At 34.9% G+C, this 15848-nt stretch overlaps 1 protein-coding gene across 2 annotated transcripts; it reads left to right on the top strand.

Moving 5' to 3' along the window:
• The first annotated feature begins 813 nt into the window (after positions 1 to 813).
• LOC139858270 (protein ENHANCED DOWNY MILDEW 2-like) lies at positions 814 to 10666 on the top strand. 2 transcript variants are annotated; one of them, XM_071847136.1, is made up of 19 exons: positions 814 to 928; positions 1657 to 2103; positions 2194 to 2290; positions 2390 to 2440; positions 2521 to 2681; positions 3617 to 3719; positions 3821 to 3919; positions 4064 to 4311; positions 4402 to 4494; positions 4971 to 5477; positions 5800 to 5947; positions 6186 to 6287; positions 6495 to 6587; positions 6748 to 6789; positions 6914 to 7027; positions 7280 to 7351; positions 7443 to 7561; positions 7667 to 7736; positions 8166 to 10666. In XM_071847136.1, exons 2-19 carry the CDS (start codon positions 1694 to 1696, stop codon positions 10467 to 10469), a joined length of 4833 nt encoding a protein of 1610 aa, XP_071703237.1. In that variant the 5' UTR covers positions 814 to 928; positions 1657 to 1693; the 3' UTR covers positions 10470 to 10666. The 2 variants fall into 2 exon arrangements, with proteins under 2 accessions (XP_071703237.1, XP_071703238.1); XM_071847137.1 differs by having other exon boundaries at positions 825 to 933.
• The last annotated feature ends 5182 nt before the right edge of the window (positions 10667 to 15848 follow it).

Here is a 15848-nt window from a genome sequence, read left to right on the forward strand (position 1 = left end):
CTGTGTCCCATTAGGGGGAGGATTGTAACATCCATCCCACATCGGTTGGAGAGGGGAACGAAGCATGCCTTATAAGGGTGTGGAGACCTTTCCTAGCATGACGCGTTTTGGGACCACAAGCGCAGCAGATCTCATGAGAACTCTGCAGTTAAGCGTGCTCAGGCGAGAGCACTACCAGGATGGGTGACCTCCTGGGAAAGTGCTCGTCGTGTTTGGTCGCCAAGAAAAATCCGTGCTCGTCGTGTTTGGTCGCCAAGAAAAATCCGTGCGCCTACGGGCAAAGCGGACAATATCATGCTACGGGGAACGTGTTAACTGGGATGTTACATAAAGCGGAGGAATTACTCCATTGGGAGCTCTCTTAATATGTGCAATTATTGCAAATAATTCAAGAAGTTACTAAGATTATACACAAATAAAAAACTTTATTAAAAGTGTGTAAATGTTAGATATTGACACAATAATATAAGAAAAATATTGAAACAAATTATTACTCTATTATAGAAGTTTACGGTTTATTGAATTTTTTTTTAACGTAATTTCGCAAATTCGCTGGTATTAAACTGAATTTTTTTAATTTACTGAAAAAGTATTAACAGAGGGTTATTTTTTTATTTTTATTTTGAATCCAATATAAGTTACCTAAAATAAAATAAAATAAAAAACGATTCCAATATCTGTAAAATTATTACGTAACAGAATTTTATTTTGGGCTATAACATAATTTTCTTTTATATATTACGTACGAGAACTGTACATATACGTGTATATAAAAAGTCAAAGTTATAGCATGACTTGCATAAAATCCTAACCCTCGGATGAAAATAGAGTCCTATTTATTCATTCACGTTTAACTTCGCCATCTACTGCAAATTTACCAATTCTTCGTCGATTCACTTCTTTCGAAACCCTAATTCAAGATATCCAGGTAAGGTACGCTATAATTATATATCTATGTAATTAATTGTTTTTGATTTTTTGATATTCACATATATATGATATGATGCGTTTATCACAGTAAACCCTACCTAAACGAATTCCGTGATTATTATCTAATTATTGTTATTATTTGAAAATTGGGGGCGTTACAATTATCTTACAGATTAGTTTTGTAAGGAATTGAATTAAATTATTCGTATTTTGATTGTTTCTGATTTTAGAGTAATGTTATGAATTATTTGTTGGATGCATAAATGTGTGTTATGTAGGATATATGTTGTTCTTGAATACCTGAATGGATTGTAAGATACGGAGTACAAATAATTGAGTTTACCTTGTGTATACATACATCTATATGCATGTATGTCTTGCTCTAGTCTAGAATTGAAAACAAGAAGTTCTTTCATGATTCATGCATTACATAAAGTCAAGAAAGATTAAACCTATGAATAGTGAAAAGAAATATATGCAAGTTGTTTTGCTTTATTGTTTTGCCATTATATCAAACCTGGCTATCTGTTTTTCCTCTGTTAAATATGTCGTTTGCATGATCAAATATATACACAACTAATCTGGATCATTACTTACATGCTGATCTCACCCTCTTATTGAAAATCCTTACTATATTAATAGGCTGCGTAATTTTGTGTCTTACACGAGGGTGTATACATTGAGTGTTTTTTTTAATAATGTGTGTATGTCTATATTTGTTTTTAGGTAAGAGCTTCTTATCGCTAGTGAAGAAGCCTAGATAATGGCATCTTCAGATGATGAGGGAGAGACATATCCGGATGTTGTCTCCGACTACTATTTCGCTGATGGAGATAACGAACCCCTTTCGTTTTCAAAGTTACCTGTGCAATGGAATGAGAGTGAGAGTTCAAGTACTATCGAGGGGCCCATTTTTATGAGTGGTAGCTTTGACAATGGCCTTCGAAAGTTCTATCAGCAGGTTAAAGCTTGGAAGTTTGATTTATCGTCAGCTACTCCCGAAATTTCAGTACTTTCAAAAGATAACCACTGGATTAAGCTTCAAAAACCCAGGAAGAGTTACATACCTTTGGTTAGAACAATATTAATCACCATACATTCCCTATGTTTTCTTAGAAGAAAACCAGAGGCGTCTGCGCAGTCATTATGGGACCACCTGTCGAAAGTTTTTAGGTAAATATAGTTGTCAGTGTAGTTGGGATTTTTACTTTTTTATTTTTATTTTATTCGTACAAGTATCTTATAGTTCATATGTTTTTGTAGTTTGTACGATGTCAGGCCTTCAGAGAATGATCTAAGAGATCATATAAGTTTCATTAAAGAAGTTATAAAGAAGGATGAAGCATTGGCAAAATCCAAGGTGTGTAATGTATTCCGTTTCTATTTTTTACTTTATTCGTATTATATCTAATTTTCTTTGTGATATTGGTTTGTGATCTAACTTTGCTGACTGTAACAGTTTCTGACTTCATTTTTGGAGAATCCCAGAAAGAAGAAATCATCTGATGAGGTATTATGTGGTTTCTGATGTATCTTTGTTTCTTTTTCATTGGTTTTGTCATGTTGTTTTGACATTTTGGAGGCTTGTAGGATGTTGGAACTGGTACAAAACCCAGCTTCATAGTTGATGACACTGATGAGCTCCAAGAGGATGACTTCATAACAAAACAGACTGAAGATAGCGACTCCGATGAGGATGATTATACTGATTTGGTTTGTGCAATATGTGATGAGGGTGGTTCACTGATTTGGTAACTTCTTTATACAAATTATACAAATTTATGGCACGTGAATACTTTATACAAATTTATGCACAGTAACTTCTTTTCATATACATATACATATGATGTGTGAATCATTTGGAAGACTATAGAAAAATATAGTTACAAATCATTTGGAAGACTATAGAAAAATATAGTTACAACTTTTCTGAATTGATTGTTGGGCTTTTATCTGGTGATTCAAGGCTGTAAAGCTCTAAAACACATGTTAAATATACTTGAACTAGCTTGTGCAAGGGTCAAACCTCAGCTTGTGCAAGGGTCAAACCTCAGCTTCAGTCTTTAGGAAATCTCTACTGTGGGTTAGACCACTTCAATAGATAATTGTTCAGAAATTTTTAATGTCCATAAGAATACATATAATTTCCTTAGAGCTTAACGGTTTAGATGATATTTGCATCTTCATATATTTACTTGAACTAGCTTTTCAATTTGATTTTCTTCTCCCCTTTGGGTCGAAAAATGATCTCCCTATTATCCTAGGCGCTACATCTCACCCTCCTCGTACCTCACGTTTGTGGGATCGAGTGTTGTTGTTGTTGTTGTTGCTGCTGTTTTTGTTCTCTCCATGGCTGATACATTTTCAAGTTTATGGATAGATTTTGTATACATTTGCTTTAATTTTCATGCAGCTTACGCTAGGAAGTAAGGTGACAATTTTGACTTATTAACTTAGTCATGGTTGATTAACGTATAGTTTTTGTTTAAATCAAATGCATAAACTTTACTAGTTATAAAAATTGTAACTTGGTCGGATGGGTGGGACAGATTGAAAGTCACTAAAAGTTTGTATTGGACTGCCTCTGACCTTGCTCAACCTACCTGTTTGCAACTTTTACTAAGAAGCTATTGTATGTGTTATTTTCATTTGATCGTTTTCTTATGAATTTTGTCTTCTGTTGCAGTTGTGATGGGAAATGTTTTAGGTCATTTCATGCAAATAGAGATTTCGAGGAGGCTGAGGATTCCAACTGTGAAACTCTTTGCATAAATTCTCAAACATTAGAGGTTTGTTAGTTTGTATGAGCTTTTGATGATGTCCATGTACAAATGTTTTTTTTCTTCATAGCTTTCTTTATGCCTTCGATTTTTGCATTGGTTATATACAGGCCCAGGATCAGTTTAAATGTGAGAATTGTCAGTATAGTCTACACCAATGCTTTGTTTGTGGTGAACTTGGTTCTTCTGATAAATCTTCGAATACAGAGGTATGTAGCACTTTGAGGCAATTGATCACTAGCAAAATGGTGTGCTCTGCTTGAGAGAGTTATTTATATATTTAGTAGTTGACTAATTTGGTCTCCGTTTTTAAAAGGTCATTTTATGTTTCTCATTTTTATATCCTTGTGCAGGTTTTTCAGTGTAGTTCTGCAACGTGTGGCCACTTTTATCATCCTCAATGTGTTGCAGTTCTGCTACAGAAGAATGATAAGGTTGAGCAACAGGCTCTAAAAGAGAAGATTGCTGCAGGTGATCCCTTCATATGTCCTGCTCACAAATGTGCTGTTTGTAAGCACACAGAAAATGAAAAAATAGAAGACATGCAGTTTGCTATTTGCAGGCGATGTCCAACTTCATACCACCGAAAATGCTTACCAAGGTGATTTTTCACTTTCATTTTATAGCTATATGCTATCATCATCTCTTTTATGTAGTTAACATGAACCTATTTTTTTTTCCCTTTAAACAGGAAAATTGTGTTTGATGAAGACGCTGGTGATGATGATGAAATCAGGGCTTGGGATGGGCTGCTTCCTAAATCCCGTGTATTGATATTTTGTTTGTAAGTCTAATCCCATGATATCGTTAACGTTGTAAATTTCTAACTAATTGTAGCACTGTTTGTGTGTGAGTGGGATGGGTGGATTCATATTATCGTTCACTATTGTAGCAGGCCAAACAAGTAAATTAAATAAGTTGGCTAAAAAGGATAACATGAAGTCTTTGCTAATCTATAAACTGCCTACATAGCTACTAACTGGGTTACAATTGAAGTATTATATAAAGTCAAAGCTTTTCAAGAAAGACTTGAAAAGTCAAAGCTTTTCAAGAAAGACTTGAAAAGTCAAAGCGGGACAGTAATTTTGGCACTAGTCATTAACAAAAGAACAAAAGTTTTGGACAACAATTATTATGGATCAAATGACCCTAGCCCATTTTGATCTCAATTTGATTTGGCTAATTACTCAAACTGTCTGACTTGCATGCTGTCGAATATTCACTACAAGTAACATTTTTTTATTTTGATATATTATACAGAAAACATGAGATCGATCCAGATCTGTGTACTCCTGCAAGAACCTTAATTTTTCGCAATATCCTAACTAGCAAGACGAAAAGACCATCCGAACAGATAAGGAAGATAAAAGTTGCATCAGTTAAGGAGACAGGCGCAACTTTAGAAAACTCATTGAAGAAGAAGAAGTGTGCTGCTGAAATATCATCTGCTAAAAAACCAGAAGGTTCTTTCAAGAGGAAAGCAACAGTATTATCCGGTGGGCCAGATTCTGTAAAGAAAAAGAAAGTAGCAGATACTTCTTCTAAGAACCCTTTAAAGAGGAATTTATCAACAAATAATAAGAAACCCGTATTTAATGATAATCAACCAACTATAGGGAGTCGATTGTACGATTTGTTGTACACAGGGACAGAATCAAAAAACTTGGAAAAGGATGGCACTTCTGTTGATAACAAGAAGCAAGTGGTGGCACCCAATTATTTAGAGAAGGATATTTTACCACCTGTAGATGATGATTCAAAACAGAGGTATTATTTTATCTTTTTATTTTTTTTGCTTGCTTAGCTTTGATTAAAGAAACCAGAGGTGGAAATATCTGGGTATGGCCAGAAAGATTAGCGTAGACAAATGTGGTCAAATGGGTCAAACTGGTTAAACTTGTAAAAAAAAGTTGTCCAATGTATTTTTAGTGCATACAATCTTTATAACAGTTCCATCAAAAAATAAGGCTGGTTGTATAGATATAGTTATCATAATCACCCTGTAAAAAGATTCTTGGCCAATTACCCTCCCTGCCCATTTCGCCACCTGTAGGGTAATTGTATTTAAACTATACTTTATATATTGCAGAATACTTGCATTAATGAAAGATGCTGCTTCGTCTATTACACTTGAGGATATAAAGGAGTACCACCTAAGGAAAGTACCATCTACACATGCACATTCATCAAGAGTTGACAAATCCATTAGATTGGCCAGGGTTGAAGGTTCTGTGGAGGTATTTTTTATTTTACTTTGGATAAATTGGATAGTACTAGATGTGCCACTTAATACAATAGATTTAGTATCTTTTACTTTTTTTTAGGGTTAAAAGGAAATCAAAACGGGTCAAAAGTCATCCGATTATAATTTAAATGTACATAATGCCCTAAATAGCCAGCCTTACTCACTCTTTTGCCAGTTGTTGTAAATACCATGTCTATGATCTAAACTAAACTGTATCATTAATACTGCAGGCTCTTAATGTAGCTTTAAAGAAGCTTGAAGAAGGATGCAGTGTTGAGGATGCAATGGCCGTTTGTGAGCCTGCTGACATTGCCCAACTATTGAAGTGGAAGGTAAAGTGTTCTTCTTATATACTAATATACATATGTATGAGTGTAATGCATGACTACTTAATATAGCTATTGGGAAAAAAATATCCAGTGAAGTAACACCTGTATACTATGAAAACTGATCAAGTGTAAAAGGAAGTTTGTGTCTCCTGCATTGTTATATGCATGTTGAAACCTAAATGCAGTTTTTTTTTTGTGTGTGTCATGTAGGAAAAGCTCAGGGTGTACCTTGCACCATTTCTGCATGGAATGCGGTATACTTCATATGGTCGCCATTTTACCAAAGTGGACAAACTGGAGGAGGTGACTAATGTTGACAATTTACTTGCAAGTGCTTAATTATCTATTGCCTAAAATGCTTCATATTTTACAATTGTTACCTTTGGGTTTGGGTTCTCACTTCTGTTGGTGTTATGTCATTTCTTTATTTATTTTCTTGATACGCTGATTTTTGAACATGTAGATTGCTGACAAGCTTCAATGGTATATTAAAGATGGTGACACGGTATGAAGTTGCTACCCGTGGCCTCATAAGATTATGATTTTTTTGGATGTTATTAATAGCCTTAGTGTACAATGGATTATATTTTAGCTTTGTAACACATAGGGGTTATTTTAACTTTGTGCAGGTAGTTGATTTTTGCTGTGGTGCAAATGATTTCAGTTGCCTTGTAAAGAAACGACTTGATGAGATGGGAAAAACAAAGTGCTCATACAAAAATTATGACATCAAAATACCAAAGGTAGACACTTCCTCGTGTGATAGTTTTAGGATTTATTGCTATGTGTTTTTAAATCTTTTGTTTGAATTTGTACAAAAGCCAATGTATTATTGCTTTTCATATCTAATCCATCTCATTTTTCTCGCCCTGCATGAAATCTTTTGGTAAAAAATGGTTCATAAGATAAATTACCGAATTAAGGGTTTTGTACTTGAGATATATATTATAACACACTTGGTTGTGTTTCTAATCATTATTTTCTTGTTTTGGCAGAATGATTTCTGTTTTGAGAAGAGAAATTGGATGATGGTTAATCCAAAAGAATTGCCTTCTGGGTCTCAATTGGTAAAATGATACACTCAGCTTTGAAATCTGTTACCGTAAATTTCCTTTTTTTTTCATGGTTTTTTACTTTTTATACTTTTGTGTTGATCAGATCATGGGTCTAAACCCTCCATTTGGAGTAAATGCTGCTCTTGCAAACCAGTTCATAGATAAAGCCCTTCAATTTAAGCCTAAGCTTATTGTTCTCATTGTTCCCCCAGAAACCGAAAGGTATATACTCTTTATCCCTCTCATATACTGATATACGTACTTTTGATCAATGTATCTAAATGCATATATATTTACACATAATTGTCTGGTCTTTAACCAAACCAGGTTAGATAGTGAAAAGAAGAGAGTTCCATATGATCTCATGTGGGAGGATGCTGAATTGCTATCTGGGAAGGTACATTTAGTATTTTAGTTAATTAATCTTAAAACTAACTTAATATTGACTTTGGTAAGTTAATCTTAGTCTTACCTTTACGAGGTAACCAACTTCAACCAAGTGGAAACGGATCAAATGGGTAAAACTGAAAAGGTTGGCTAGCAATAAAATCTGTCAAAACGTTTAAAAATCGTGAAACTTAACATAGTTGGATGGCTGTTATATGTTTAATAAAACTTGCATCTTATTTGAGAATTGAAACGATCCTAGACACTAATTTTTATCCATTTGATCCAAACTTACATCAATTTTGTTATCCAATCTGCCCTTTTATCCACATATATTGTAGCCTTCTTTGTTCATATTCTAAGATTGCTTACATTCATTTATTTAAGCCTCACAAGACACTTTTTTTTTTATGCCTAATGTTGTGTTTTCATTGCGTAGTCATTTTATCTTCCGGGATCATGTGATGTGAATGACAAGCAAATGGAACAATGGAACAACACTCCACCACCACTATACCTTTGGAGCCGCTCAGATTGGACTAGTAAGCATAAGGCTATAGCTCAGCAACATGGCCATATACCCGTTACTAAAAAAGAACAACAACAATCTGATGAAAAAAATGTTACTGCACCGGTTGTGACCAATGCGGCTGTCAATAATAATGATCATCCTGTGGGCCCCCCTGTTATCGATCTTCCTACTGTAAAAAAAGATCCCGAACAAACCAAAGAAAAAGCAAAAAAACCCAACAATAGAAATAGAAAGAGAAAAGGAAAAGCAGCTCACAGTAATGATGGAGCTAAAAATAAGCCGATGAGTAAGGAGGAGGAAAAGCCTAACCAGAATTCAAATAAGAGAAACCGTTTGCAACAATTGGACAAACGTGATCAGGAAGCTGATGAGAAAGATGACCACAAAAAACCTCGGTCTGAAGATCAAGCTCAGAAAAATGTCAAAGTTCAGGCTAACTCTCGTGATGATCAAGTTTTGAATAAAGACAACACCCGGGCTCCTCGTGATGATCAAGCCCCGAACAAAGACAAAGACAAAACCCGGTCTCCTCGTGATGATCATGCTCTGAATAATGACAAAACCCGGGCTCCTCGTGAAGATCAAGCTCTGAATAAAGACAAAACCCGGGCTCCTCGTGATGATCAAGCTCTGAATAAAGACAAAACTCGGTCTCATCGTGATGATCAAGCTCTCAAACAAGACAAATCCCGGGCTCCTCGTGATGATCAAGCTCAGAATCATGACAAAACTCGGTCTCCTCGTGATGATGAAGCTCTGAATAAAGACAAAACTAGGTCTCCTCGTGATGATCAAGCTCTCAAACAAGACAAATCCCGGGCTCCTCGTGATGATCAAGCTCAGAATCATGTCAAAACTCGGTCTCCTCGTGATGATGAAGCTCTGAATAAAGACAAAACTAGGTCTCCTCGTGATGATCAAGCTCTCAAACATGACAAAACTCGGGCTCCTCGTGATGATCAAGCTATGAATATGAATAATGACAAAAATCGGGCTCCTCGTGATGATCAACCTCTGAAACCCGAGAAAACTCAGGCTCCCCGTGATGATCAAACTCTGAAACCTGAAAAAACTCGGGCTCCTCGTGATGATCAAGCTCTGAATAATGATAAAACTCGGGCTCCCTCTCATGATGATCAAGTTCTGAAACCTGAGAAAATTAGGGCTCCCTCTCGAGATGATCAAGCTTTGAAACCTGAGAAAACCCGGGCTTCCTCTCGAGATGATCAAGCTCTGAATCATGACAAAATTCGGGCCCCGTCTCGTGATGATCAACCTGTGAAACTTGAGAAAGTTCAGGCTTCACCTCGTGAATATCATGGTCAGAAACTTGAAAGATCTCAGGCTTCCCCACATGAATATCGAGCTCCATCACATGAAATCGAAGCTCGGAAACATGATTTCAAGTATAATAGTTCAGCTACCGTTCGTGAAGATCAACCTCAGAAAGTTGACAACACTTACAACCGAGCTCGTGAAAATGACATGCTGAAACTTGAAAGTAAGTATAATACAGGCTCTGCTCGTGTAGATCAAGTTCATGAAACCCGCGATGCAGATTTTAGCTTTTTGAATGATGTACGTGAACAATTGGCAGACCAAAATTTGGAGATGAGGTATGATGATGAGTCGACTTTTAGCTTACAAAATGATGTGGCGCCATCCTTTGATCACTATTTAGAGAGGAAGTACAACCCTAATGCTGAGGATCCTTATTTGAGTTCCAGTTATAATAGACGAGTAGATGGTCCTAGTCATCATCATCATGCAAATTCTAGCTATTCAATCAGACCTGATCCGGTTCAGTATTCTGGCTACGATAGAGGAACCAGGGGTTCGTATTATGATGAAATGAGTTCACGGGGTGGTAATGGTAATTATCCGGTGACCCATCATGAACCTGGGTTAACCAGATACGGGCCTGCTGATACGACACCATATAACAGGGCTAGTGCATCTGCGATGCAGAAGTACGCACCAAGACTGGATGAGCTGAACCCAAGGATGAACAACGTGGGACGTTCTGAAATGGATGGGCTGAGTCATACAAGGATGAACGGTTACGGAAGGCCCGAACCGCCTATGGGAGGTAGGGGCGTTGGAGGTTATGGTCCGCCCTTACATGGACCGGGGTATCGTATGGATGGGTTTGCACCGGGTCCGTATAATCCGTATTCACAGCATAACTCGGGTGGTTGGCTGAACGAGTGATCCATGTTTTGTTGGCTTTTATGTTACAAATAGACATTGTGCTTGTAGTTTGGTGTTTTTAAAAATACATAAGAATCCTGGATGGTGATACATTATGTAGCTTTTGATCTTGACTTTTTGTAGTTGCTCTTGATAAATGTGTTGGAACACATAAGTTATGATTTAGTCTTTAGAATGGTCTAAGTTCATCAGGTTGAATATGCTTCGGAGTCTCACTTATTTGACTTATTTCTTTAAGAGTTCATTGTCAATGGGGTAACTGCTAAACTAATAACCAAGTATTTCTTTGAGTTCATTGTCAATGGGGCAACTAGTAAACTAATAACCAACTAGTAAACTAATAACCAAGTAGTGTAAGTATAAGGTTGTGTTTGATAAAACTAGATATTTCAGCGATGAATTGTTCATAAATAGAATAATTTAAAATCTTCGAGTAATAAGTTGTTTGATACTCATTATAAATTTTTTTTTCGGCGAAATATATATATATATATATATATATATATATATATATATATATATATATATATATATATATATATATATATATATATATATATATATATAGGGCCAGGATCAATGGGGAAGTAACCAATCGGGGGGAAGCGAGGGAAGCAAAATTTTTTTTTTTTTTCGTTTTTTTTGAATTTTTTTTTTCCGGCATCAAGATCACACAAAAATATGAACATTTAGAAGAGACACTTCGTGATGAATGTTATTATTTAGGCGGGAAAACGATCGACAAAAATAACATTCAAGATAATATTGTTCGTGAAGAATGTGAACGTTTTTTTTTCCATGTTTTGTGAAGTAAAATTTAGCCCGATTTAGAGTTTAGGGTTTGGTGTTTTGGGTTTTAAACCCTAAACCCTAAACTTTAAACCGTTCGTGTTAAAAACTCAATCTAAATCCTAAATCGAAACCCTAAATCTAAACCCTAAATTTCTAAACCCTAATATCTAAACCCTATAAACCCTAATATCTAAACCCTAATATCTAAACCCAATAGCAAAAATATCAAAATACGCTCGAAAAACACGATAATTGTTATATATTACTTCTTCGAGCGTTTTTCCGCCAAAATAAAAACATTTATCACAAAGTATCTCTACTAAATGTTCATATTTTCATCTCATCTATAATGTTCGTGAACAAAGTTTTTTCAAAAAACGAAAAAAAAAAAATAGTTTTTGCTTCCCCCCGCTTCCCCCCGAATGGTTACTTCCCTCTTGATCCTACCACTATATATATATATATATATATATATATATATATATATATATATATATATATATATATATATATATATATATATATATATATATATATATATATATATATATATATATATATATATATATATATATAGTGGTAGGATCAAGAGAGAAGTAACCAATCGGGGGAAGCGGGGGAAGCAATTTTTTTTTTTTTTCTTTTCGTTTTTTGAAAAAACTTTTTGTTAACGAACATTATAGATTGGATGAAAATAAGAACATTTAGAAAAGACACTTCGTGATGAATGTTATTATTTTGGCGGAAAAATGCTCGAAGAAGTAACATATAACAATTATCGTGTTTTTCGAGCGTATGTTGAGGTTTTAGACATTAGGGTTTAGATATTAGGGTTTAAATATTTAGAGTTTAGGGTTTAGATTTAGGATTTAGATTGAGTTTTTAACACGAACGATTTAGAGTTTAAGGTTTAGGGTTTAGGGTTTGGTGTTTTGGGTTTATGGAATAAACCCAAAACACCAAACCCTAAACCCTAAACCCTAAAATCTAAATCGGGCTAGATTTTACTTCACAAAACATGAAAAAAAAACGTTAACATTCTTCACGAACAATATTATCTTGAATGTTATTTTTGTCGATCGTTTTCCCGCCAAAATAATAACATTCATCACGAAGTGTCTTTTCTAAATATTCTTATTTTCATCCAATTTATAATGTTCGTGAACAAAGTTTTTCAAAAAACGAAAAAAAAAATTTGCTTCCCTCTGCTTCTCTCCGATTGGTTACTTCCCCATTGATCCTGCCTATATATATATATATATATATATATATATATATATATATATATATATATATATATATATATATATATATATATATATATATATATATATATAAGATCGTAAAGATCCGGTGGTACACAAGAATAACAATAATTGAAAGGTCTCGCTCTACAACGTCTTACACGAAAGACGATAATTGAAAGAGAGCGAGCACATTGAAAATGTAAGATACAAATGACTATGATTGACAATACACGCGTACATACCACCAAACCTAAATCTACAACAAATATAAAACCAAGCTTGTATCCAACACCGAAATCGACGCTACTCGAAAGCCGCACAACTAAATAGAACGTCGGGCACTCCAGCAGCACCTAACCCGAGGCCTGCAAACCAAAATAACCTCTCGTACCCGACAAAAGGCCGTCGATGTAACATCCCGCATTTTTCCGTTAATTTATTTTAATGCCCGTCTTTTTTTTTTGTAGATAATATCTTTCGTTATCTAAATTCGTATCCCCCGTTAATAAGTGTTTCCAATATTTTCTTTATTTAATTATAACATCTCTCGTTAATTTGCGTTTTTAAAATAATTCGTTTGGTTAATTCACGCACCCGCTTTTAAACTCGAGGAACCAAAGTTGTCTAGTGGGCAAGTTGACTAGGTCAACTAGTCAACCCACCATCCCCACCATTCATTCCACTTCACCTCCTCATCATCTCTTTCTCTCTAGTTACCAAGAACCCATTTTTAACATCTTCAAGGATTCATCATCTATTTCAATTCAAGCAAGCAAACATCAAAACAAATTACATATTCGTGATCCTCTCTTCATCCTCTTCATTTTGGTACTAATTTCACTAATTGGGGTAAGGTTTCTAAAAACTCTAGATTTCTCTAAATTCGTTTTATAGACTTGAAATGATGTTAATTAGTGTCTATGGCTCGAGTCTAGCATGAATATGTGATTTATTTGCTCGATTTTGTTATTTTACATAAACTAGCATGAACTTGAAAAGGGTGTGTTTAATCTTGAGTTTTGGTTGATTAAATGTTGTTTAAATGTTAAAGGTCATGTGTTAAATGTGTTACTAGCATCATTAGCTTCGTTTTGGTATGTAGGTTGATTTAGAAAAACTTCATTAACAAAATTGTTGGATTCATGATTCTTGGTTAGGGTTTGGTAGCATTTAAAATGAACTTTTGATGTTTTGAATGTTATGAAATGTTGTTAGTAAGTGTTTAGTTGCAATGTATGTTTAATTACCTTCGAAACGGCATATCGTATATGTAAATTGGATTCCCGAATCACCATTTGCATTTTTGTGATTGAAACGTTAAATAATGATCATTCAACGAGGTTTTCATTGTTGTTAATGATGGATTTGATTGATGATATGCGTTTAGTTGTATTCCTCGTTAAATTACCTTTCCAACGATATAAGATACGTGTTTTGAATATTTACGGTTCATAAGTTACGTTTGTTTGAAGTTTGGTTCGAGCCTACACATGAAACAGCCCAGACTTCTGACCAAGTGTTAAGCCGCGGCGCGGCTCCTCTAGCCACGGCGCGGCTTAAAGCGTGGGAAAAGGGCTGTCCAAAATTATCAATTTTCGTTTAATTCTAACTATGCTACGCAACTCCGATTGACATGAAACTTGTTCTAACATGCTCATATATGATTATGAAACTTAGAAAAATTATTCGTGACCCGACCCGAACACGTTGACTTTTTTGTTGACTTTGACTTGGACCAAAGTTGACTTTTATTCAAACTTAACCAATGTTTTGTTTAATCGTTATAACCTTTCTCTTATACTTAATTCTTGCATGAAACTTGACAACTTGATTCACATGCTATATAATCGAGTCGTAACGAGCCATAGGACTAATTGAACACATTTCGACCGACCTTGTATCTTACCTAGTAATTGATGCAACTTATTTGTTTTGGTCAAGGCTAAGCAACTTTCATTTGCACAACGTTTAATTTCAAACACTTTGGCGTGCAACTACGGTGAGATCATTGTCCCATCTTTTCAACAACTTTTATACTTTTAAATCATGTGATGAGAAACATATACGGTTTATACTTTTATACTTTAAATACAAATACGAATACAAAGATACGTACGAGTTAGAACAAAAATCCTCAAGTCCAATTATCATTAGTTACACTTGTAGGGTGTAAGCGATAACTTATGTTGTTTGGCCATACGGGTTTGACGAACCCTCATCCGGATGGATGAAACGTATTTTCGGGATATATCGTAGGTTCTAACATTATGATGTAGAGGTACGATTCAGTTAAGCTTTGGTAATTGGGTGCTCGTGATACAAACAACATCTTTTGGGATGTAAATGATTTGGATAATCAACTGATACAAAATCTTGTGGTTCAATACAATATACTTACTAAACCTATGATTTCACCAACGTTTTTCGTTGACAGTTTTCTATATGTTTCTCAGATTCATACCTGGCTACTTGATACATGCTTCCGCACACTTTGATTACTAGCTTGGGGTCAAGCATACATGCATACGCTAGGGATAGCACTTTTGGATTCAAACTTAAAGCATACATACTTACGCTATTTATAGCAACCGTGATTTTCAACTTATTATGTCGCAAGTTGCTTCAATTATACTTTTTACTTTTGTAAACTTAAACTTGTTGTCGAACCGTTTGTGAAAGGACCCGTTCATATACATTATAAACGATTCACAATAGATGATTACATCACGAGGTATTTGACCTCTATATGATACATTTTACAAACATTGCATTCGTTTTTAAAAGACAAACTTTCTTTACAACGAAAGTTGACGGCATGAACACCATTTCATAATACATCCAACTATAATTGGCTTAATAATAATCTTGATGAACTCAATGACTCGAATGCAACGTCTTTCAAAATATTCCATGAATGACTCCAAGTAATATCCTTAAAATGAGCTAATGCACAGCGGAAGATTTCTTTAATACCTGAGAATAAACATGCTTTAAAGTGTCAACCAAAAGGTTGGTGAGTTCATAGGTTTATCATAACAATCATTTTAATATATTAATAGACCACAAGATTTCCGTTTATAAATATATGTACACTCGCAAGTGTATAAAAGTATTCTATAAGTTGTAGGCACCCGGTAACAAGCCTTAACGTTCATGTTTTACCCTCTGAGGTACACCAGATCAGGTGTGTTTAAAATAACCTCGAAGTACTAAAGCATCCCATAGTCAGGATGGGGTTTGTCAGGCCCAATAGATCTATCTTTAGGATTCGCGCCTACCGTACATAGACAAGTAGTTTAATGTTACCAAGCTAAGGGTATATTTCTGGTTTAAACCCACG

Source organism: Rutidosis leptorrhynchoides, chromosome 7 (genome assembly GCF_046630445.1).
Source record: "Rutidosis leptorrhynchoides isolate AG116_Rl617_1_P2 chromosome 7, CSIRO_AGI_Rlap_v1, whole genome shotgun sequence".
NCBI lineage: Eukaryota > Viridiplantae > Streptophyta > Magnoliopsida > Asterales > Asteraceae > Rutidosis > Rutidosis leptorrhynchoides.

Bases quoted from the DNA above. Each gene is read 5' to 3' on its own strand.
- LOC139858270 (XM_071847136.1), top strand. From the start codon at position 1,694: ATGGCATCTTCAGATGATGAGGGAGAGACATATCCGGATGTTGTCTCC. The intron at 6,288-6,494 runs GTAAAGTGTTCT...TGTGTCATGTAG, and splicing joins CCCAACTATTGAAGTGGAAG to GAAAAGCTCAGGGTGTACCT. The intron at 7,028-7,279 runs GTAGACACTTCC...TTGTTTTGGCAG, and splicing joins ATGACATCAAAATACCAAAG to AATGATTTCTGTTTTGAGAA.